The sequence below is a fragment of the Rhinolophus sinicus genome, linkage group LG07, assembly GCF_036562045.2.
Source record: "Rhinolophus sinicus isolate RSC01 linkage group LG07, ASM3656204v1, whole genome shotgun sequence".
Classification (NCBI taxonomy): Eukaryota; Metazoa; Chordata; class Mammalia; order Chiroptera; family Rhinolophidae; genus Rhinolophus; species Rhinolophus sinicus.
In genome coordinates this window covers 55,933,035-55,957,885 of record NC_133757.1, presented here as the reverse complement: position 1 = coordinate 55,957,885, position 24,851 = coordinate 55,933,035, and the positions used below count along the sequence as shown (strand labels likewise).

General features: G+C 52.4%; 1 protein-coding gene across 8 annotated transcripts in view; it reads right to left on the bottom strand.

Moving 5' to 3' along the window:
* Nucleotides 1-4,917: 4,917 nt before the first annotated feature.
* Nucleotides 4,918-24,851, bottom strand: part of TSPAN14 (tetraspanin 14) — a 53,125-nt gene continuing 33,191 nt past the window's right edge. For 7 of the 8 annotated variants that reach the window (XM_019749491.2, XM_019749489.2, XM_019749492.2 and 4 more), the window contains 7 exons: nt 15,687-15,737; nt 13,769-13,915; nt 12,077-12,247; nt 10,020-10,145; nt 8,797-8,841; nt 7,700-7,819; nt 4,918-6,611 (listed from right to left, as the gene is read on the bottom strand). In XM_019749491.2, coding sequence (XP_019605050.1) covers nt 6,540-6,611; nt 7,700-7,819; nt 8,797-8,841; nt 10,020-10,145; nt 12,077-12,247; nt 13,769-13,915; nt 15,687-15,737 — 732 coding nt within the window. In that variant the 3' untranslated portion in view covers nt 4,918-6,539. Of the gene's footprint in view, nt 6,612-7,699; nt 7,820-8,796; nt 8,842-10,019; nt 10,146-12,076; nt 12,248-13,768; nt 13,916-15,686; nt 15,738-20,940; nt 20,977-24,851 lie in introns of those variants that run through there. The other variant, XM_074339697.1, reaches the window with a different exon arrangement.

Genomic DNA, 24,851 nt, shown 5'->3' with positions numbered 1-24,851 from the left:
ACATGTAACCCAGGAGACTCAGCCTGGTGGGGACAAGTAGCTACTGATAAAACGTCTTTAACAATTATGGAAGCGATAATGTTAGGGATATGTACTAAGTAATCTGGTCCTGTGTTAGAACGCTTGACCCACCTCATCTCATTTAATCCGTGAAACCCCACATGGGGGTATTATTCTCCCCATTTTACAATAAGCGTTCAGAGAAGTTAAATAACATGCCAAAGGCCATAGGGCTGGTGGGTATGGTGACTGGGGCTTCAATAGCGCCTTTCAAGTTTCCCAAGCTTTCATCTACACTCATTCAATACTCCCAGAAACCCTGTGAAATAAAGAAAATTATCTCCACTTCACAAATGAAGGAATTGAGGCACTAAGGCATTGGGGTTTTTCCTTTGTTTTGGGCCCAAGCTCAAACTCAGGCTCAGTACTGTTCCCATCACAGCACAGGTCCTAACCCACAGGAATGACCTGGCACCAGGAAATGGAAGATCCCACCACAGCCCTACCCATCTCCACCGCAGAGCCACTCCCCAGAGCCGAGACCTGCTCCCTCCCCACTTACCCTGGGTCCACCTGACATGTGACATGTACCTGGCTCACTGGGGAAGTGGCCATGCAAGCAGGCAGAGCCCACCCAAGTGGGTGCTGCCCTTCTCCAGAAGCAGAAACAACCCAGCCATTGGGGGCGGCAATCAGGTAGTGGGCTGTCTGGACCCCAGAGCCCCACCCATCACAGGGCACCAGGGCATTCAGTGAGATGAGGCTGCTCCTGACATCACAAGTGCCACATCCCAGAGCTACAGCCAGCTGGCATCTGCCCAGGCTCTGCAGCTTACTCCCTGTGCAACCCTGGGGGCTGCACTGGATCTCAAGTGCATGTCCTTACCTACACACGAGGATGCTCCCCAAAATCATTCCGTTCTCACGTGACCAGCCTTGTCCCCAGGCACAGGGGGGTGCTCGGGCTCCCTGTAGAACCTGTGCTGTTATACAGCTTCCGTGCTATTGTACTGCAGATGCTCGGGGTACCCTCCCCACACACCAGCTATGGCCTGGCAGCATCGGGCACACCCCAGGCCCAAATGCCCACTCATTACCGTATTAGCCCACCTTCCTGGAGAACTCCTTTAAAAAACATGTTTTTCTTACAAACCCTTCTAGGAAGTAATTCAAATAATAAAATACCGTGGGGTTTTCATAAGCCCTTCTAGGAGCAAAACACCACACCAAGTAAAACATCCATCTACAGAAGTGTAACGGGTGTTGGCGGCCTGCCCAGTGCTCATCCCCTCCCCCAGGAGACTGGGTGTCAGTGGGACGGACAAGCACAGGCGCTTCAGGGCGGAAGCGAGGGGCCCTCCCTCAATGGCTTCAGCACCACGCCATCCGCATCAGAGTGAGGCCGGGGGTTGTCCGTGGAGGGTCTCCCTCCCGCTGCCTTGGTGATGGGAACACTGGGGAAGGCAGAGCACAAAGGAAATTGGATACTGCTGATGTCACGGAGCGACGCCGATCTAACCAACCCTGAAACTCACCCCACCTCTGGACTTTCCAGTTTCAGGAGCCAAAAACCTCCCCTCATTGTTTAGACCAGTTTGAACTTGGTTTCTGTTACCTGGGACTGTAAACATACTCCCCTGTACAGACCAGGGTCCATTCACTCGTGGCAGTCCCACGATAGATAGCGTGGCCATGAAAATGCCCCATGGGCAGGTACGCACCAATGGAGTAGTTCTGAGATCCATTAAGTGAAATTAACTGCAGAATACTACGTAAACTATGATTCTCATTTGTGCGAAAAAGCCATTTGAATATGCGTCGACATTTTCTGGAAGAGTGTTTAATGGTGGTTGCCGCTGGGGAACAGAAGACCTACTTTACACTCTCCTATGCTTACATTGCCTTTACTTACAAATTACAAAAAGAGACTAGTTTAAAAGTCATTTGAGGTGATAAAATTATAGTCCAAGGTGATAATTTATTTTGGTAGTTATTAAACCATCGTTTGAGGCCCCTGCTAAAATATAAGATGCAGAGCACAGGAAGAAATCAGAGTGAAGAAATAATAGCCTCAGAACCTCATCAGGAATACTACTTCCTTGTTCTCCAAAACTGGGATCTCTAAAATTGTCAACTTCACCAGAACAGTATCCACTTAAATGTACCCTTCACCTTTTTCTTCCTCCTAAAGTTGTAAACAGTCCCCACTCTACAGTGCTCACCTTCAGGATTTTCTGAGGCACCTTGGGGACCCCACAAGCATTTTGAGAATAAACATACCTTCACTGCAGTCTTCGAGGAGGAAAAGCCAGGTCATGCTGACTTACGAGGAGCAAAAAAGGGCCTAAAAGTGTACAGGTCTCTCAATTTTGAGAGCGCATGCCCAAATGAACGAGAGCAGTGCTGCAAGAGACCAGCGTGCCCTGGAAGGTCGGGTAGCGTCCTCTTGGATGACAGACACAAGCGGAGGGGAGCACCTCCACCAAACTCCATCCCTGGGGACAGGTTACCACAGTTTAGGGGCAGATCACCTAAAATCCCTGTGGCCCTGTGGACACAGACCCCGCATATGACCCTAGAGCTGGAAAGGCCGACCCGTGAAGGTCACACAACCATCCTACTCACTGGGTATAGCTAAGAGCACTAGACCACTGGGTGGGGTCAAGCGCCTGACACCTGGGCAGGCCCTTCCCAAGACAGTCCCTGGGTGCTGGGACTACTACCAGATCCTCCTCTTTCTCTGTGCCTTTACAGTCCAGGCTGAGGCTGCTGGCCAAGAAGCAATCAGGTGGCCCCTGCTGCCGGGACTCAGGCCCTCCCCAGATTCTTTTGGGGTGCTCTCCCCTGGGGTCCCTAAGGTCATAGTGGCCTACACTCATGCACACCCATTACTGTCCCAGTGGCAGCCCCTGCATAGTATCTCCCAGAGAAAAGGCTATTTCCAAGTCCTCAGTGCCCCACCAGCACTGCCACCACCACCAAGCCCTCTGGCCTTGCAGAGAAGTGAGTGCTGTCCCGACCAGGACCCCCGTGCAGCGTGGGGCTGAGTTCCTTAGGGAGCACACCATGCTCTCCCCCACAGGCTGTCAAACAAAACCCGGCACCCAGATGCAGGTCTAGAGGTGGGGATCAGGACCCTCCAGCTTTCTTTAAATGCCTGTCACCTGCCACAGAGCCCAATTAACAGGACAATCTTCAGGAAAACACTTCCTCCCAGGCTTGCCTTTGCTGTGGTTTTGTGCAGCAGGAGCCTATCAGAGATTCAGAATTCAGGGTTGGCAGGTACCAAACATTCTATTTTATTTTCAGGGACAGGATCTGGGCCAAGGCTTCCAGAATTTCAACCCCGGTCTTCCAAATCCTCAACAGTAACTTACCTTTCTCCTAGTGCCTCAGCTTTGGGGCACAAAAATAGCTTCCTCGGAGCTGTTCTGGTGACTGGATGAGTTTATTTTACCGTTAGGTATTTTGAGCTCTTCCTATGTTCCAAAAGTTCTGTATCCATTCATTTTTGTTATTTATGTGGGGAAACCAAGCCCCGGCTTCTCGTGCACCAGCGCTGATGGTTCTCCTGCCAGGCTCCCAGCCCTGCCCTGTGGGCAGTGGGAGCCCCTGCAGACTGGTGAGCCAGGTAGCGGCAGGTATGGCTGGAGGCACGACAAGGATGTGTGTGCCTGGGCCGAAGAGGCAGAAGATTCTGAGGGGAGGGCCCAAAGTGTCAGGCACTGAAGAGGTCAAGAAAGGCCCTGAGTTTGGGGACGGGAGTGAGCAGCTTTCAGTCAAGTGAGGAAAGCGGTGGGTTGTGGTGAGAAGAGTACAGAGAGCCTAGACCAGAAGCTGCCTGGGAAAGAAAGTGGGGAAGGCAAGAGAGCCAAGGCAAGCTTTTGGGGATGGGGATGTGTGTGATGGGGTGAGATGGAGAGGAAGTGGGAAAAATAATATAGCAAAGCCCTGGGAGGTGATGGGCAGGAGGGTACAGGAAAGATAAGGAAAGATCCTGAAACTTTGAAGTGTATATGGGAGGCTGAGGGGGGAAGTGCAGAGCTCCCACCCTGGCCTCCATTCCCGTCTGAGAGAACAGGGGGTAGGTGGGAATTCGGGGCAGGCTGGGTGGGGAGTGACGGCAGGGCTGCACTGGGCTCTGTGCCGAGCCCATGTTTGTTGAAGAAACCCATGTGCGCACCCCTTATCCTACGCTTCTTTTCTATCCTCGTCCAACTACTCAGAGTCAGATGACGTGGCTAAAAGTGGCCGAAAAGTTGTATAAACTAATTAGAAAACAAACCCAACTGAACAAGTCATAGCCAGACTTCATCCTGAAGTCTGGCTGTGACCTGTGAAGAGATTTGCAAGGGCTCCATCCACTAGGTCCACCTGAACACAGGGAGCCGTTGGTCCCACACACTGGCAGGGAGGTCGGGGGCCACCAACTCCCCCAAGGCAGGCTGGGTCAGAGGTACCTGACAAGGTGGGCACTGCCACAAACCCCCACCACAGATAGGCCAGCAGGTACAGGGCACACAGCTCATGCAGCGGCCCACATTCCAACCTCGTGTCCCCAAGCTCTTCTGCCTGGATCTTACTGCCTGGGGCTAGACAGAAAGAACCTAAAAGAACGTTTCCTCCAGACCTATGCAGTCCAAGTTCTGTTACCATGTGCTTCTAGCTGGGCAGAGCTAAGCCACAAGCCAGCTCGTGCCAGCTGTAACCTCCACACAAAGGATAATTGAAAGTGGCTCAGAGTCTAAAACTCACTTGATAAATTTCGGACTGTGCCAATAGAGGCCTTTACCATTCCCTCCTGTCGTGTCCAGCCACACCCTATCCCGCTGGTTCCCTTGGCAGCCGAGTTTACCACTGAGATGCTTAATGCTGTCTTGATGTGACCCCAAACAAAAAACCACCAAAACAACAGCATTAATATAAAGATATATTCCATAAAAGAGTTTGGCAGTCAAAGAAAAGCATCACACTTTCTAAAAACACAACCATTCTTCTTCCCCTTGTCTACAGAGAAAATTGTAAAAAAAAAAGTTATAACAACATCATCAACAAACACCCACCAGTATATACCACGCTAGCTAGTCAGTGAAGGTAGCACTCAATCCCTGAACAATGAGGACAGAACTGGTACAAGATCCAGAGAAGTGTTAGAAAGTAGCCCAAAGATGCCCAGATGCCCAGCTATCCCTGGGGGGGAAGGGTTCAGTACACGAGACAGACTTCATTTCCAAGAGCAATCCCAGAATAGCCCTAATAGGAGGGGTGGACACGGTGACCACAGATATCCTGGTCAGGGAAGGGGAGTCACCTTCAAAGTTAGCAACAAAGTCCCAAGCTTGTCCGCAGCTCCAGGCTGGGGACTGCGGCTCGACACAAGGGCCTGGCCAGAGCTTCTCTCTCCAGGGAGAGGCAACGCCAGGCCAGCCAGCCGGCCCTTAGCATGTGGCCTCGAGGGCAGCCCTGGCCAAAGGCTTCAGGCTGGCCGTGTCTGGCTGGGGCTCCTTGGCCTTGCAGTCGGGGGACAGTCAGGAATTCAAGTTCCGGGTGACAGTTTCAGTAGCACCAAGACCAGAAGACAGCGAGGCCAAGCTGGGAATAGTTGGGGGGGGTGCGTTGGGGGTGCACAGAGGAAGGGGAGCACATACATGCCCCTGGGTGGTTAGGGACTGAAAGGAGAAGCTGATGGGGTTGGTTCTGAAGACGCTCAAGGGAAGTGCGAGGGTGTCTTCAGTCCCAGACACTATAAGGCTGCTTAGAGGAGAACGCCAGAGGAAATGAAGAGATGCTGTGAGAACATTCTTACCCCTATAAATAAACTATTTACATCCTTAAGGAAAAGAGCGCCCCACGCTGAGGAGAACCACGCCCACGGTCCCCCCCTCGCCCTCAGGGCATAATGCTGAGCGACCAGACGCAGTTCTTGGCCGGAAGGACGGCAGACCAGGCTGTCCTCCACACCAGTCCATGCACTGGCTGAGGCTTACTTCACTCGGACACGGCTGAGGATCCTGCAAGCACCCCAACTCGTGCAGACACCACAGGCCCCCAGCCTCAGAGGCCCGCTTGTTCTTCTCCCCTCCCCTCCCTGCTGGAAGCCTTGTCCATGCCTGTGGGTCCCCTACGCACGACCCACTCAAAGAAGACATGGCTGCACTCCAGACCACCATTGATGACATGAGTGGTGAAGAGGCCAGGGCGCCCTGCAGACACGTTTGGGTTCCAGGAGGACCGAGTCAAATCCCCCTCGCAGCCACAGGAGCCGTGTGTCCCTCAGTCACCACCCCCACCTAAAGACATATTCCGTCTGTGGGCAGACCCCTGTGGGGGTCTTGGTCCCAAGTTCCTGCAGGTGAGGAGCCCTCGGTCTTCAGCACCAGCAAGCAGGATCAAAGAGGTTACGTCACGCTGATGCTGAAGACGGGGTGCTGGCTGTGGCAGGGGGCATCCACTTCTCTCCCTCTGGACATACAGTTGACGACAGTGAAGGGCTCTGGCCTCCACGGTGTGGCTCAGCTCCGCTCGCTCACCTCTGCTCCTCAGAAGTGATGGCCGGCCTTCACTGCCTCAATGTCCGAGATCAAGGTCCTCGCCAGGAAGATGCCAAATATCTGAAACCAAAGCCAGCAGAGATCGAGGCTGTCAGTGCTGGGACATCAAGGGAGGGGCTGGCTCAGAGGACAAGCTGGTGAGGCGTGGCCTGCCATGCACACCACCTCCACACCCAACCCTCAGAGACTGAGCACGCAGCAAGGGCAACCACCAGCACGTGGCAAAACAAGACCAGCCCACCAGTAAAAAGTGAGTCCTGGGGGGTCTATTTTGCTGTGCGTACCTAGAGCCTGGAAGGGACGAAGAGTAGGCACCACAGAAGCAAAGGGACACTCTGCCCGGCCTCCAACACAACTATGCATGTCACATACCACGGGTAGGGACATACTTTGTATCCTGGGTTAAACCGAAAATAACAGGTCCCTGACTGCTTCTGATTTCCAAAATAATAAACCTTAAATGTTTCCTATAAACCCAGATTCCATAATAAAATCAAGGTTGTCCCCGATGCTGACTGTGCTGGTAACTGAAGCTATATCCTGACCTTGGTGACCGGATAATCATATGGGAAGACTGATGTTTTTCTACCAGAAACAGACTACTGTGAACTTGGTCACCTCAGGAATTTTGCTTCCCCCACCCCCACCCCTTTAAATTCTTATTGTGGTTTGTATTTGGTGAGTGAGATCTTCTGAAGTCTTATTCCTTTACCCGCTTTGCAAGTATATTTTTCCCTGCCTTTTCTAGATGCTTCTTCCTGTCTCTCAGCCTTCCTTTGAGATTACTTGACATGTTTGCTGAGTGAGGGGGAAGGAACACTCAGATGGCTGGTTGGCAGGCCCAGGCCCACCTTCCACAGAGCAAAGCAGCAGCACAGGCTGTCCCAGGGGCTCCTTAGAGGCTGCCAGCGTCTCCCCAGGTGCTATGGGCATGCTGGAAAAACACCCGGTTCTCTGACTCACCGAGTTCTTGACTTTTTCCTGCCAGTTCTTCTCTTGGCAGACACTGGCCAGCCCACTCACTACTCACCAGGCCTCACTGCCCCCCTGGCGACCACCATCTTTCCACATGTGAGAGAAACCTGGTTCACATGAACAGGCACAGCCCGCAAGGGGAGAGGAACCCACAAAGGGCAGGGGGACCAGACCTGTAGCAGTGAGATGGCGATGAAGACACCAGCCACGATGTAAATATTCCGCGGAAGCCAGCCCTCCAGCGCAGGGATGCAGCCTTTCGTGAAGATGACCTCCTCCCACTTGCTCTTCAGCTGCAGGAGAACAGCACAGTAGCCTGAGCCCAGGACATTCCATCAGACCGTCTCCACCCTGCAGAGGGCTCCCGTGGGGGGCAGGGCAAAGCTCAGTGCGAACCAGGGACCTGGGAGGCGAGTGCCAAGGACCAACAGACCTGTCCAGGAGGACACCACTGTCTCGGTCTGTGTCCCTACACTGGCTAGGCAGGGTGCACCAATAACCTACCTAACTACACAGCCTGTGGTACTCTGTACCACAGCCCTAGCAACTAACACAAGTGGCCATTAAACTCATCGCTGGAGAAGCTGCTGTGGATATGGGCCCACCCCTGTGAAATGGAGGTCACTGCAGGACGATCTGAGGTTTCCCAAATTGGAGGTGCACATCCCCACTATCCATGGCCAACAGGAGGGGTGTCCATCAACACCCGAGATCCCTCTCCTTCAGTACAGTCGTTCATATCACCAACGGTCACCAGAGCAAGGGCCAGGGTGGGGACTCGCTTCTCCTCACTTCCAAGTGCACACTCTGTGGCCTGCAGAGCCCCCAAGCACTGACCCTGTTCCTCCGGAGACCCCTCTCCCTCCTTTGTCACCATTGCCTCCATAGGCAGCTGGACCGAGGAACAAGTTCCTGCAGCTTCATCCTGAGCCCCTACGTAAGACACCTTCTGGGGCTCCAAGGAACCTCTTAAAAATGTAGTCTTTGCTCCCCCAAACTTGACCTCTCTCCACTGACATAGCAACTGCAAGGTTGTGTGGGCTTGAAATCACACACATTCCCGATCCCGAGTCTTGCCGCCAGCTCGGGCAGGAAGCGTGTGTGGCAGCCTGTGGCAGCTGCTGCTGCTTGCCTGGCACCCAGCTCAGACGACACCTGTAAGCTGCGTCTCCCCTAGCTCCCCCACTCGCTTGCACTTGTGCTAACTCAGGAAGTTGGACCACGGGAATGAACCTGAAGGACTGAAAGTGAGAAGCACTGGGACTCTCACCTGGGTCCTGACGTCATATCCACACTGTGTGTTCACAACCTTTTGCTGTAAGAAAAGCAGAAAAAATTAGTCATTTCATTCCCTTGAGAAGCCATTGGTGGGAGTCTCCAGAAAAGTCACAACCAAACACCAGCAAACACTGGCACAAACTCCATTACAGCTCACGTCCTTTAATCATGCTGGCAACGAAGCTTCCTGCCAGGGTGGGGTCAGTACAGTTTCTGTGTAAAAGGCTAGACAGGGAATATTTCAGACTCATCTATGCAGCTCTGCCTGCTGTGGCAGCGTGAGAGCGGCCAGTGACGTCATGGAAACACACAGGCATGGCTACATTACAATGAAACTGGATACGGACACTGAAAATTGAATTTCATATAATTTTCATGTGTCATGAAATACTGTCCTTCTTTTATGGTCAACCATTTAAAAATGGCTGAAAGCATTCCTGGCGCAAAGGGTCACATAAAAACAGGCAGCAGGCCCGATCTGGCCGTGGGTCAGAGTTTGCCAATCCCTGTGCTGGGAGGTAAAAGTTACACTTGCTCAGTATTTCAGTCACAGCGGAGACCTCAGACACCAGCTATGCAACCTCAGCAAACCCGAGCCTCTCCCCACCGGGGAACTGGCTCCTGCCACAGGGATGAGGCTAGCTGCCCAGAGCCCTTTGCCCTAGCAGCACGCCCACGTAACAGCACCAAGTTCTGCTCAGGCTCATTTCAGGCAAATATCCAGTGCTCTTTCACATGTCACCCCAAGAGCTCAGTTTCTGGAACCCAAGGACCTGGGCTGTGGACTGGGAATGCAAACAGGTGAAGAAAGAACAGAGCAGACTTCTCCACCACCCCCAGGTGGCGACGTACCCATACTGTCTCTGTGGGCGTGTAAGAACTGGGCGTTTTTCTCCCGAGAAAGGAGAGTGAAGAGGGCAGACCACGGCTCGCTGCATTCATAGCAGCATGTCCAGGCACCCGAGTGAGAGCCCCTCGAGGGAGGGATAAGACTGTTTTTCTCTGCTTCACCCAGGACACTAAAGCCAGGGTGGGCCATGCAGAAATGTTCCCGGAATTTATCTGTGGAGGATTTCGGAGCTGCAGGAGCCCTGGGATGGGACATGGAAGGTGGGCACTCATTCCATCTGCAGAAGGAAGCGGCCCGGGGCCCTCAGTCAGAGCCGCTCTGCTCCGGGGGGCCGCGTGCTCCTCGCGCCAAGCCAGGCCACTCACCGCGGGGTCCGGTACACAGCAGGAGAAGGGCACCCCGCACTTCTCACGGCTGTAGCTGGCGCCACTGCAGTTGAAGTAGACATTGAGGTCCCAGTCCTCAGGGCCATACGCCCCACAGCACAAGTTCTGCAATCAGAAAAGCCGAGAACCATCAGGGTTTCCAGCCAGGGCTGTGGCTGCCCGGCACAGGATGTCAGGCTTGGGGACATGACGTGAGGTACACCTCCACGTGTGTATCTCACACAGAGAAATGGAGGCTGCCCCACTGATCTCCCCACAGGCACAGAGCACTGTCAGGTAGTTCTTTACAAAGGAAACTGCGGCCAACACACAGGGCTGGCTCCACGGCACTCTGGGCTTAGCACAGGCTCAGCTCGTGCCTCCTCGGCATGGAGCCTTGCCTTCCTCCCATCCCCCAGCCCAGAGCGGGTATCTCACTGCCCTTGGAGGCCCCTCGGCACCTCCGATGTGGTCCTCTATACCCCCAAGAGAACACCTCGTGGGCAGTATGTCTTCCTCCCCAAGAAATTTCCAAGCTGGTCCCATCTACCTTTTCCGCTTCTTTACAAAACACAGCAGCTGAGTATCTACTCCCAAGAAAGGAGTTATAACTGGGGTGAGTGGGAACACAATTAAAGCTCTGCCCTCCCCTTCCCACCACCCCAATGTCTGGTGTAGCTGCAAAGAGAGCCCCCATTTGTCTAAAAAAGTGTAACACCAAGCACACTGAAAGCAGTGCTGTGACACTCATGGCACCCCAATCCAAGAGCAGATTTCGTTTTGCACTTGTCATTACAGCTCACATGCTTATGGCCGTAATCACAGCAAACACACAACCGGGATTTCTGGTATTTTTACTTCTAAAGTAAAATCCCATCTCCCCACCTCTACCCATCCGTGATTCCAGCTGTTCTAACGATGACCTAATATTTCACCATAAGGAAGCTCCATAATTGATTGAAAACCTCTGGGAAATTCTATTTCTAAAAGGCAAGGGAGGCAATGGAGTAAACTACAGTGTCTTTAAGGCCGATGCAGTGAGGAGCCACCCAAGACAGTATGAAAATGGAGAGAGAGAGGACGGCAGCTTTAAACAGAAAACGCACAGTAGGGACATCGGACAATGGCTGGGACATGGTGACTTTCACAGACTCATACAGATCACTGTGAACAACACAGGAAGGATGTCTGGTCACAGAGATGGGTTTTGCCAGATCCCATGATACTTGAAATGAGGGTAAACAAGTTTTGGTTAATAATGAGAACAGATCAGTTATTTTTAACGCTTTTGGATTTATTTTGTTCTCAGAACCAAAATGTTCCATATAAAAAGTTCCTGAGGAAGCTAGGTTTTCTGGCAGCGACCAGCTCAAACGAGAGCCTTGCACAGGCCAGAGTGGCAAGAAGTGGGTTCCTCCCCGGGGGAGGCTGGCTGTGGTCCAAGCATCCAGGTGCAGCTGCACACAGGGGGTCACAGAGGTCAGCTGGAGAAAAGGCCACGGCCTGGGACTGCTTAGACACCCCCCCACGGACACCACCACCCACCCCCCACCCCCAACAAGTTCCAGGGAGGTTACATTCCTCTCTATCTGAGGAAGTTTCCTCCAGGCAGCTCTGTCCTCTCAAACAGGAAGGGGAAAAGGTCCCAAGGAGGAAGGAGACAGGAATAGCCTCAGACAGTGAGTCATGTGCCTGGGAGGGAAGCGCCCTACCCCTCAATACCCACAGCACCCAGGGGACTGTGGTCGCCTGCGTGGCCAGGGCTAGAGAGGCTGGGACCCCACAGAGGAGAACAGCACTGGGATCCTGGGGGAGGGTGGCCATGGGGCAGCCGGACCTGCCTGCCCGATCCAGATTGGGGGCGGGCATGTGGAGAGGAGGCCTGGACTCTCAGGCAACCATGAGCAGGCAAAGCTACACTGACCAGAAATGGAGGGGGCCCTCCATGGCCTCCGTGACCCTGTCCCCACTAGCCTGGCTCTCAAGCAACACACATAGGCTCCCGCCAAGAAAGGAAAGCACGCGCTTCATCAGGGCGCCGTCATGGGCGTACTTACGGCTTTCTGAAGGGAGTCAATGAGGTTCTGCAGGTCAATGTCGTCCCGGTAGGACCTGATGTTGCTCTCAAAGAACTCCCGGAACCGGTCCCTCACCCAGTCCTGGAATAAGAAGGCCAGCACAGCCACGGCCAGCTCCAGGAAGAAGATGAGCACGATGGCGCCACAGAACTGCAGGGGGATGAGGGCGGGAGTGGGCGTCACCACACCTCCAGCCCCCAGTCAGACGCATAGCCTCGTCTGACCCGAGCCCCACATGGGGGCCCTGGGAACCCCACATCATTAGCTGAGTGACTCTGGGCAAGTGCACCTCATCTGTAAAATGGAGACATTCACCCCTACTCACATCACTGCGTTGCTGGCTTAAGAGTCAAATGAGCTCGAGTATAAGAAAACTCTAAGCCAATGTATCAAGCATCTCCTATGAAGTGCCCTCCCCAACCAACGCACAGGAAACCCCATCACCGGAATGAAGGGCTATGCTATCCCCAGGCTCTCCTCTCCTCAAGGCAGAGCCAGTGGCCCAGACACTATCTGCTAACTCTCCTCGCACACACAACCATCTGAGTTGCTAGAAATCTAACCCGTCACCCCCACTTTGGGATAAGGAAACTGAGGCTCACTCAGCTGTGTAGCTTGCCTGAGGTGGCAGAACTCACGCATGACGTGTGAGCTCCCTGGCAGGGCTCTGTACAACTCTGGAGCGGTCATGTTATCAGTACCCACTCTGTACGTGAGTATATGATGGTCAACTGCAGAAAGCACTCTCCGGAAGCACAGCTGCCCTGGCCACAGTAGAGGTGGCATTCTACAAGGGCCCGCACAGCCACAGGTCCACATCCTTCCCTCCCACTGAGGATGACTTCCAGCCTGCAGAGGTGTGTTCCCACCACCATTATCACCGTCCATACAGCCTAAGACAGGGTAACACACTCATGCACACACACATGCAAACATACATACACACTGGGCCCTCCAGAATGGAATCTCCATTCACACAGAAGCAAGGTACTAAACACAATTTTAAGAGATTAAAAAAAATTATGGGAAAAAAGCATGTGTTTTGCTTTTTAAGTCAAGCCCAGGAAAGAGGAAGCTTGAGCTAAAAAATTCAACAAATAATATATTGGAAAACACGATTATGTGTTTTTCCCATCAGGTGCTATTTAATTTTAAGTGAATGCATTTCAAAATGAATGTGTTATCTAAATATAAAACTAACTCGCAGTTCTGCCAGCAAATTAAGCATTCTGCACTGCACACCCAACACACCCTGGAGGAGGGAAATGATTTCCTAACATTACTGACAATATCTTTTGATCTTAGTCAGGAAGGGCAAAAGTGAGCAGCAAACAAACAATTCCTTTAGAACTCGGGAGGGAAGATAAAAGGCGGGGGAGGAGGGGGCTGGGGGGCAGCTGGCCTAGGAGCAGCCAACTCCTCCCACTGGGAGCTGAACACCAGAGAGTCCAACTCCTCTTTCTGCAGGATTGAGGAGCTAGCTTGGCTGATTGTTTCCTGAAATCTTACCATTGATGCAAGGGCTGCCCCCTCCCCGCACTGCAGGGCCCGGGGTGGCTTGTTAAGAGCTACCTGTTCTGACCAGATAAGTAACACCCTACCCGGCAGAGCCCACCCCCACCCCCCCACCAATGCCCTGGCTCCTCCCATCCCATCCCTGGGGCCACTCACAAACTTGAGCAGGCAGATGTTCTCCCGCAGGGCCCCCACGCAGCCAGCAAACCCCAGGGTGAACATCACCACGCCCACCATGAGGACCAGCACCACAGGGTCAATTCCGTGCAGCCGGGTCACTTTGGTGAGGTCGGACAGCACCCCCTGAAAGAAGCAGAGACAGGCAGGGCAGGGTCAGCCTCGGCGTCAAGGGTGCCCTGACAGGCTGGGCTGCATCCAGAACTAAACTAGCCACGTATCAGGATGGGGGCCTGCCTTGCGAGGCTCAGTCATCTCAGTCTGAAAAAGCCAGGAGAGAGTGTGGCCCCTGCCCCTTTAGAGGGCCCTCTGCCCAGCAGCCCCCAGGGCCTTCACACGCATCATTCCTGGGCTCCATCTAGGCTGTGACTTCCTCCCAGGCGGACCCCACACATACTCTGTAGCCTCAGGGTGCCTTGTGCCAGGCTGGGGTGGAGGGAGCCCTGAGAGCCCTGTGACTTGTGGTCAAGGCCGCCTGTGCCACCACCTCACCCTGGCCTCTGGACACCTGGCGGCTGACTTCACACTCAATTCGTGAAGGGCACCACTATCCTGAGATGAAAATGGCTTCAATATGAACACTCTTGTGGAAAACACACCCACCAAGGGCACACACGAGCAGCACTGCCCATAAAACATCTTGTGATGACAGTGGGGTCTACATCAGCACCGTTCAAAATAGTAGCCACTGGTCACATGTGCTACCTGATACATGGCTAGTGAAACGGAGAACTGAATTTTAACTTGCATTTCACTTCAAGTAACTTAAATATAAGTAGTCTTATGTGGCTAGTGGACAGAGCAGTTCTACAGGAATCAAAGGAGAGAGGAGAAAACAGCAATCAGACCAGGCAACCCAGCTGGGACGTAAGCAGCCAGGTCTAAACTCAGGGCTCTGCAGGTTGACCTGCTATTCTGGAGGTGGCCACACGGTGGCGCTGTGAGTCATGAATTGCACCGGCTTTCAGTTCACTAGGATAAAGCCACGTTGCATCTCAGTTCCTGCCCTCTAGGGGTTCACAGGCCCCCTTGAAGGTACCCAAATCCAAAGGCTGGCCTTATCCAGTTCCTAAGGCCATGGCAAGAAAGCCCATAGATATAAGAGCTCCTGCTTCCTCCTTCTGGAGGCTCTATTGAAGAAACAGAACCCTGGGCCTGAGGCTCAAGAGGAAGCTTTAGTCCCCAGTTTCCTGCCTGGCCTGCGGGACCTTGTTCCTTCTCTCCCTTCCACCGCCCTCCCTGTTCAGCCCTTACCACCCACTGACCCACAGAGCAAAAGGTGGCACCACAGTTCCATCCTGCCCACATCCAGTCTAGTACACTCCCGGGAGTTCCAACTGCCCTTGGCCCTTCCCAACAGGAAAAGCCCGGCCTCTGCTCCTCACCTGTCCTCCGCAGGATGGGCAAAGAGGTACACAGGTAAGTAAAGACCTACCCCTGCCCCACAGGGCACCCAGGGGCACATAACCCAGCCTTGCTCCCTGATTCTGGGGTTCTTTCTGTGGGCAAGGACAAGAGCTTCAGGAATATACACAGGGACCTCAGGCACAGCTGCAGACAAGCCCCAGGGCGACTTGGAGCTTCTGGGCACAGAAAATAGGGCTCTCCACACTCATAGGTCTCTCCACTCAATGGAGCTCAAAACCCCAGCCAGCCCAGCCAGCCCAGGCCTCTCACAGAGACCCTCGCTCGGGGAAGCCGCAGCACCCCGGGAGTTTTCACGGTAAGTTCAGTGACTATTTCCAAGAGCTGGTTCTGTAAATATTAACGATTACACATCACTACCTCACACAAGAAATGCCTGTCAGGGAGGAGACTGGAGGAGGAAGGGGTAACCGAAGCTGAAGGAACCTGGTTCTGGCTATCTGATGCTCGGGTCCTAGTGAGTTACACCTACCTTTTCGCTCCATGCCCACAGTCCGGCTCCAAGGAAGGCAACACCAGCCAACTGAACAGGGGTGGGGTAGGGGGGCAGAGAGAGACAGAGACAGAGTTAGGTTGGAAACCAGCACCACGAACATGCTTCTTAGAGGAGGGTCCACAGCACTAGTCGGGATGTCAATGGCTGGTGTCCATGCTGGGTGGAGCAGGGGCAAGGTGGCCCCTCAGCCCCTGCAGTTGACAGGGTCTGCACCCCAGAACAAAGGTGCACCAGCCTCTTCAGGTACCCACACCTACCTTCCCTGAATGTTTGGACAAACTCCTTCAACCCCACCCCTCCCCGTGCAGAGTCAAACATCTCAGAGCACACCGTCCTGGAGAGACCAGAGTCAGACGTCAGGCCATGCTGTTTTTGCCCCGTTCCGAAAGCCCCCCAACTTATTTCAATGCACTATCTGGTGTATAAGAAGACATCGCCCCTTGTGACAGCTGCCCTGTGCAGCTAAGGCTCAGCATAGTAATGGGTACCGCTGTCTGGGGCACAGAGCCCAGCGCCACCTCTGCCACCCGCCTCAGGCCTCCAGCCCTGGAGACAGTCCCAAGCACACACAAGCAGCTGCCCGGGCCATTTGCTGGCCAGGGCTGGGCCTCCTCCGCATGGTACCTACATTGTACACAGGGCGTACCTGCGCTTGGGATATTCTGGCTTATTCATTACTACATCAATACAGGCCTGTGCTAAGCAATGTGCTCACCCCAGAAAAGCAGCAAACCCCCCCCAACCCTGACTTCCCACCCACAGGAACCCGTTAGGGCCAGGCTGCCCCACCTGCACCACCAGTACACCACAATACACCACACAGATCTCTGAATCAGGGAGGATTTTTGCCATAAAACAGAATACCTCATGGTCTCTGCAAATTGCACAGCCCTCTGGTGTTCTGTTTCACTGCTTCATACCATGCCGGCTTTTAGCTGCCATGTATCAGTACCTCACGATAAATAATAGGGTGAGGTGCCCCTATGGCTCTCAACTCTCCTAAGTGTATTCTCAAAGCTTCAGGACACTGCTGCGGACTTTATTCACTGCTAGGCCCAGGAGGCTGGAGTGGGAAGGAAAGGCCCTTTAAAGAAAGCCCCGGGAGTTCTCAGCCTCTTTTGCAACACAGACCACTTTCAGAAAATGTGTCCCTGCCCAGTATTTTGGACAGAATTTCAGAGGGTTCAAGGACTTCTCATGGCTGGTTCCCACACAGCCTGTGGACCCCGAGTGAGGAAGCCCTGCCTGGCCCTGACCCCTCTATTTTACAAAGTGGGACATAGGACCTCAAAGGACCAAGACCAAAACGCCACGCAGCAGTGGAGAAGGGCTCAGATCCCAAATCTGTTTCATTCATTCATTCACTCATTCATTCTACAAATACTGACTGAGTACATCCTAAGTGCCAGGTGCCGTCTCAAACTCTGGAGCCAGCCCTGAGCCACACAGCAACACCCCTAGGCTGTGGACCTCGGGCTCTAAGGGGCCCACAAAGCGTCCTTTCCACCACACCACACTGACCGTAGGTTTGTCAGTCCTCCAGTGATCAACTACTTGATGAAAGTCTATTTTCTTGATGGGGTGCATGACCACTTCCTCTCCCCAGTGTCTGACACTGCATGGAAAGCAAGTCCCAAAGTGACCAGTCACTGTCTGCTGATGTCATCCGCCACAGCTGGTCATCCAGTCCCTTCTCTACCGAGGCACTGACACACTCCGCTGTGGGGCCACCAGCTCACACTCAGGTTGTCTTCCACCCCCGCTGTCACTCCTCAGTTCCATCTGTCAGCTCGCTGTCCTCTTTCAGGACCAGACTCTACATGATGGTGAGACTCACTGCTCAGTCCTGGAGCCCTCCAAATGATTTCGTAATTCCCATGGCGTTCAATTCTATCTGTCCTGTATACTGCCGACTCCCAAATCCAAATCTCCAGCCACACCTGCTCCTGAGTCAAAGACCCTAACGTCTGCTTGACTTGTCCACCTCAGAGATCGAAGGACAACATTTTGAACTTAATGTGCCTGCAAATGGAGCCTTGGTCTCTCAGCCCCCAACCAATCCCTTCCCAATTTTTCTTTCCCTTTTCACTAAATGGTACCACTGTCCATCTACTCATTCATTAAAGACAGAAAACCTAGAACTCATGCTTGATGCCTTTCTTCCCCTCCAACTCCACATTCACCCAATCAGGACCCTCTGCTGGTTCTGCCTCCGAAATCCATAGTGCATTTGGCATGTTTTCTTCCTGACTGTTCCCACCCTGCAGGAACCAGCCTCATCTCAGCCTCCTCACAGGTCCCCAGGTAAGTAGAACAATCCTTTAAAATAAAGATCAGATAACTCCACTCCTTCAAACCCTCCAATGACTTTCTTTTACACTTAAAATGTAACTCAAACTCCTTGCCACAGCCCAGGAGGGCCTACACGGCCAGCCCTGGGCCACCTCTCCAACCTCGTATCCTACCCATCTCCCCACGCCAACCCTACTCACAGGCCACCCTGGCATTGTAACTAGTCCTTGATCCCACCAAACTCATCCTGCCTCAGAAACTTGACGCTATTCCCTCAGCCTAGAATGTTCTTCCTCCATAGCCCTTCCTGGCTTTCTCCCTCACGTCATTCCAAGTCTCTTCAAATTTCACCTCCTCAGAGACGCCTTCCTCTCCTGCCCTAGGTGGACAGTTCCCCCTCCATCACTCCTGATCACCTCCCTGCTGGATTTTCCTCCTGGCACTCAACCCAGACCACGCGAGGCTCTGCCTGTCTGTGTCTCCCTGACCCGAGCCCTCTGAGGGCAGGGATGTTTTCTCTTTTGCTCAGAATTGTATCCCAAGAACCTGGAGAAGGACATAGCCCCATAGGGACAGAGTAGGCACAAATGAGTGCGTCACCAGAGCTCCCAGACCAGGGGTTATTGCCTGTGACCCTTCCTGCTACCCTCAGGCACACTCATTCCCGTGTCTAACTCAATCCAAATGCATTCAAATCAAGGGAGGGCCAAGTAAAAGCCCTGCCTCGCCCAGCTCCAAGGCCAAGGCCTATACAGGGCATTAGGGTCAGAACAGGACAGGGCCTGGAGGCTGTCCATCCCTATCCCCCATGCAGTGTCCCCAGGAAGCATTCCAGCCCCTGCCTAACCACTTTCCACGACAGCCCACCCTCGCCTGGCACCACATGGGACGGTGTGGAAAGTCTGCCCCTTGGGAGCCCCCCCATTGAATCAGAGTCCGTTTGAGCCACTGGCTCCCCACCACTGAGCACAGCTCTCCTTCTTTCACAGGGACTGAGCCTCAGGAAGGGCTCGTGTTTTTTTCCATTCTGTTTTAAAGGAAGAACTAAAGTGAACTCACACCAGAAGACAGGAACTGGGGGAGTGGGGGTGGGGGTCACATGTCAGATCATGGGTTCAATGAATACTGGCCCAGGGCAAACACTTTGGGGACCAACACTTGTTTTAGAGACAAGCTGACTGAGGAAAGACCAGACAGGGCAATTGACCTGTCTGGGTGCTCAGACGACGGCCCCTTGAACGAGCCACGACACTCGCCCGCTTCACCGAGCTCCCAGCAGAGCACCTTCCTTGGAATCCTCTCGGGCAGACGGCCTGTGGGCCAGGCTCCTCACTGGCTGCCAACCATCTGGGAGCGACAGGACAGCTAGAGGTCTTCCAGCTTCGGAACCTTCCTCGTCTCTTTTCTATGACCTGATTAAAGTCCGTCCCAAAGAATGAGGCCCCCCAGCCCAAAGGGAGGCCAGCCTCGGACTCCCAGGTATAGGCACTGCATTGGTCACCACCCTCCCCTGGGTGCCAGGTGCTGTGTTAAACACTTAATACACCTCAAGAGGCCCTTCCCTACCTACGGCACTGGTACCACTACCCCCACTTTTCAAATAGGAAAGCTCAGATACAGAACCAGTGACTTGGTGGTTATTTGCCCCAAGTCACTGGCTAGCTGGTGGCCGAGTTAGGACCAAACCTGAGTGTCTCTGACCCTCCTGACACCCACTATGTCACCGCCCACAGGGCAGCCACCCAGGCCCAGCAGGAAGGGCCAGTCACAGGGGCCGGGACGGGAGGATCACTATGCCCATCCAGGACAGGTGTCCAAGGGAGTGGGGCCTCTTCTTTGGGGGGGGGGGGGGGGCCACGGGTTACCATTGTAAAAATTCAATATTGGCCTTTCCACCTAAGCCAAAAGGCCCTAAGAGAACAAAGGTGAGAGGTCCTCTTGGGGCGCTCTGGGCTGGCCCAGCCCCACCTGGTCCCTGAAGCCACACGGAACCCACTCACCATGTGAGCAAGCCTGTGGCACTTGACTCAGGCAGGTTCAAGACACGACAGAAGTGCAGACACCTGGCCTGGCCCTGCTGGACTGGAGGACACTTCCAACACCACGCAGGTCAAAAGCAGCCCCGTATCACCCACACTTTAGTGGCCCAGGACCCTTGCAGGAGCATTTGTGCAAAAGCATTCAGGCAATTCATGCAGCCCTAGAGGCCTTTCCTCAGCAAGCTCCAGGCAGACCAGCAGCAGCAACGCAACTCTTTCAGGCTCTGCCTTGCTGGCCTCTGGTTCTTGCAAATTCCCACAGCTGATGCAGGCTGCCATTCAGAGTCCCTTCCCGAGCCGTCTATGGGAGCCTCAGAGAAAACCGGAAGGAAGCCCAACAAAGAGTAGACCACTGAAACTAAAGGCAGTCCAGAGCAACGCTGAAGGAACTCACAGCCCAGGGCCAGCCCGTCCGGCTCCAGTCTCCACTCTGCAACTTCATGCAAGTCTGGGAACTTCTCTGAGCCTGTTTTCCGCTGCAAAATGGAGTGACCCTCCCTGGGTCATAGGAAGGTGGTAGGGCTGAAAGACGTATATACCTGACATACTTACCCTGGGGCACAGAGCCATTCTGAGCAGGCCCTGCCCTCCTGCAGTGGTGGCAAAGCAGAGGCATGGAGGGGCCTTCAAGAAGCCACCAGCATTTGCAGGACTGAAAACATTCTGCACCCTCCCTCCATCCCCAGAAATCTCCCAGCACCACTTCTTGTGCTAAGACAAGATCATCCCTTCCAGTAGCATCTGTTTCATTGGGTTTCTAGAGACAACAGTAAAGCACAGTTTAGGGAAATGGAGCCTTCTGGAGGCTTTTCAAATGAGGCAGGGAAGGACAATGGAAAGAAAACAGGGCAAGAAGTGGAAGAAGCTAGAACAGAGTCTCATCTCCGTTCCTAACTCACCCTGCAGCCTGAGCGAGCCATCCCTCTCTTGGACCTGTTTGCCAGTCTGCACTACGAAGCAGTCAGAAGCCAATGATCCCCGAGGGCCGATGCACCTCCTGCTGTCTAAGCTTTGCATTCATAAATCACACCAGGTGGAGACCCCATAGTCCTGGCACTCTCCAGAACAGGAAATCTTGACTCCAGGCCCAGTGAGTTCAGAGAACACCGGAGAGACTCGTAGCCACATGAAATGACAACAACTCAATTATTGGCCAGAAAGGACTCCAGAGAGCACAGACCCCAGACCCAACCTGGCCCTGAGAGCCCAGTGGGCTGAGGAAGAGTGCCAGGGCATCTGCCAGGGTTAGGAGGCCTTGCCCCTCAAGGCTGTGGCTACTCTGAACCGAAACAGAACAGGAAACATTCCTTTCACAACGGTACCACTTCTCAGTGGGAGTTTGGAAGGTGTGGGAGCCAGAAAGGACGCTAGAGCTCAGCTTCCTCATTACAGAGGGAAGCAGGGCCCAGGATGGTGCTTTGCACAGGGTCACACAGCATCACACACTAGCTTTTCCTCCTGCCGGAAGGGTGGTTCTGAGAATAAGACACATGTGTGCCCTTCCTAGCACACCCAGTGAACCCACGCTAGCAGCCACAGCGGGAGGGGTAGAGATGACCCAGAGGGTTCTAGGGGCAGCTTCCACAGATGTCTGTGTTCCCTGATAACAGAGAGCCAACCCCCACCAAGCCCCGCCCAGGAATCTGAACATGTCAAAGCCTTTGAAAGGAAGGAAGGAGGAGGGCAGAGTCATCCAAGGGAGGTTACAGGAAGCTCCCCAAGCAACTGAGAGAAGGAACCCCCAACCCAGCCTCACCCCGACCCCAGCCACTGCCATCACTGGCACAGATCAGTGATTAACAGTGGACAGAAAACCAAGATACCAAGCCAGGCCTCGACACTTCTGTAAGCCAAATAGTAAATACTTTCAGCTCTGCACACTGGATGGTCTCTGTTCCAACTCCTCAGCTCTGCTGTTACAGCAGGAAAGCAGCCACAGACAATATGTAAACGAATGGGCAGGACTGTGTTCCAATAACGTATGTGCAAAAACAGGCAGAGAGCCAGGTTTGTCCTGCAAGCCATGTCCTGTACTCAACTACCAAACGCGAAAACCATTTGGACCTACAGAAGAAAGTCACGATTTTCTTCAGCTCAGCCACATAAGCCCTGGGACATCCCTGTAATTCAGGTCTACAACCCTGGTATGTTTTTATATTACCTCACCAGGTCTTATTAGCCTAAAACTGCAAACAATCCAAATGATACATTCCCACAACAGAGCATTACACAATGAAGAGAATGATCTACAACTACATACAAGAGCATGAATGACTCTCATACAATATTTAACAAAACATGTCTGACTCAAAAGACAAAACTGTTAAGGAAATATTATGGATTGAATGCTTGCAGCCCCCCGCCCCCCAATTCATATATTGAAGCCACAACCCCTTCCCCACTGTGATGGTCTTTGGAGGTGGGGCCTTTGGGAGGTAATCAGGGTTAGACAAGGTCACGAGGGTGGGGCCTCCACGATTAGTGTCCGCATAAGGGGAAGAGAGACCAGAGCTCTCTCTCTCTCTCTTCACCATGTGAGGACATAGTAAGAAGGCAGCCATCTGCAAGCCAGGAAAAGAGTCCTCACCAGAACCTGGCCATGATGGTACCCTGCTCTCAGACTTCGAGCCTCCAGAAATGTGAGAAAACAAATTTCTGTTGTTTAAGCCAACCGGTCAATGGCATTTTGTTATGGCAACCCAAGCTGACCAAGATAGGAATACTTAGGTGGAAAAGCTCTATCTAGCATCTAGTCAAAATTACTAGATAGGCAAAAAGGGGAAAAAATGTGACCTATGATAAGGGAAAAAAAATCAGTAACTAGGAAAAGACACAGGAATGACACAGAGGATGGAATTAGCAAAGATTTTTTTAAAAACATTGTGACTATGCTCAGGGATTTAAAGGAAAATATAAATGTAATGAGAGAAATAGAGAATATAAAAAAGATCCAAATGAAACTATCAGAAATAGAAAATACAATATTAGAAATGATAAACTGACTAGATGGGCTTAACATCCAATTAGACACTATAGAAGATGAGTGAACTTGAAGACAAAGCAATAGAAACTATCCAAACAAAAGGATGGGGACGGGGAGAGAGGTTGAATAGAGCCTCAGTGACCTGTGGGACAAAGTGTCTAAGAAAAAAATAGTGGAGAAGGGTGTACATTTGAAGAAATAATGGTCAAAAGAGTCCCAAATTCAGGCCGGCCCAGTGGCTCAGGGGGTTAGAGCTCCATGCTCCTAACTCCGAAGGCTGCCGGTTCGATTCCCACATGGGCCAGTGGGCTCTCAACCACGAGGTTGCCAGTTCAATTCCTCGACTCCCGCAAAGGATGGTGGGCTCTGCCCCCTGCAACTAAGATTGAACACGGCACCTTGAGCTGAGCTGCCTCCCAAATGGCTCAGTTGGTTGGAGCGCGGGCTCCCAACCACAAGGTTGCCAGTTCGATTCCTCAACTCCCGCAATGGATGGTGGGCAGCGCCCCCTGCAACTAAGATTGAACACGGCACCTGGAGCTGAGCTGCCACTGAGCTCCTGGATGGCTCAGTTGGTTGGAGCACGTCCTCTCAACCACAAGGTTGCCAGTTCGACTCCCGCAAGGGATCGTGGGCTGTGCCCCCTGCAACTAGAAAACGGCAACTGGACCTGGAGCTTAGCTGTGCCCTCCACAACTGAGACTGAAAGGACAACAACTTGACTTGGAAAAAAGGCCTGGAAATACACACTGTTCCCCAATAAAGTCCTGTTCCCCTTCCCCAATAAAATCTAAAAAAAAAAAAAAAAGAAAAAGTCCCAAATTTGATGAAAACTGCAAACCCCCAAATCTAAAAAGCCCAATGAATCCCAAACAGAATAAACAAAAATCACACCAGTACATAGATCATAATAAAATTACTGAAATCCAGTAATAAAGTGAAACTCTTAAAGTGAGCCACAGGGGGAAAAGACACATTACATCAGAATATGCGTATACAAGGTATTTTAACCAAATGAAATGAAAATATATCAAATTGTATGGAATGCAGAAAACACATAGCATGAAATACACTAGGAAAAAAGAAAGATCTAAAATCAATGATCTGATCTTCTACTTTAAGATGCTAGAAAAACAGCAAAATAATCCCAAAGTAAGTACAAGGGAGGAAATAAAAACACGAGCAGAAATCAGTAAAACAGACTGGAGATGGATGGTGGCAATGGTTGCACAACAACGTGAATGTACTTAATGCCGCTGAACTGTGCACTTAAAAATGGTCACAATTATAAATTTTGTTATATGTTTTACCACACTTTTTTAAAAATAAAATTAATAAAGAATTTATTAAAGATTCAATAAAGTTAAAAAGAGCAACACAACAGAGAAAACATCACCTAAACTAAAAGAAGTCAGATTCGAGAGTTGGATCTAACTGATGGCAGTCAATGGTTGCCTGCGGAAGGGGGCGGAGAATGACTGGGGAAGGCTCAGGAAAGTTTCTGAAGTGCTGGAAATGTTTTCTCTCTTCATTGTGGTGATGGTGGTTACATGGGGTAGTCAGCTGGCTGTCAACTCATCAGACTATACACTTGAAATGGGTGCATGTTATTCTATCTAATTTCCACCTCAGTAGTGGTGAAAAAAAGCATTTCTGGGGGGAACAAAGGTATAAACAAGATGGGACTGAGTCACTCCTAGGCAGGAACAAACCACTCCAGCAGCCTGGACTATGCTGACTATGTACTAGAAAAGGATGCAGTTACACACACACCAGTGAGCTAGACTTGACACATTCCTGTTCGCATATAATAATCATAGGTGCCGT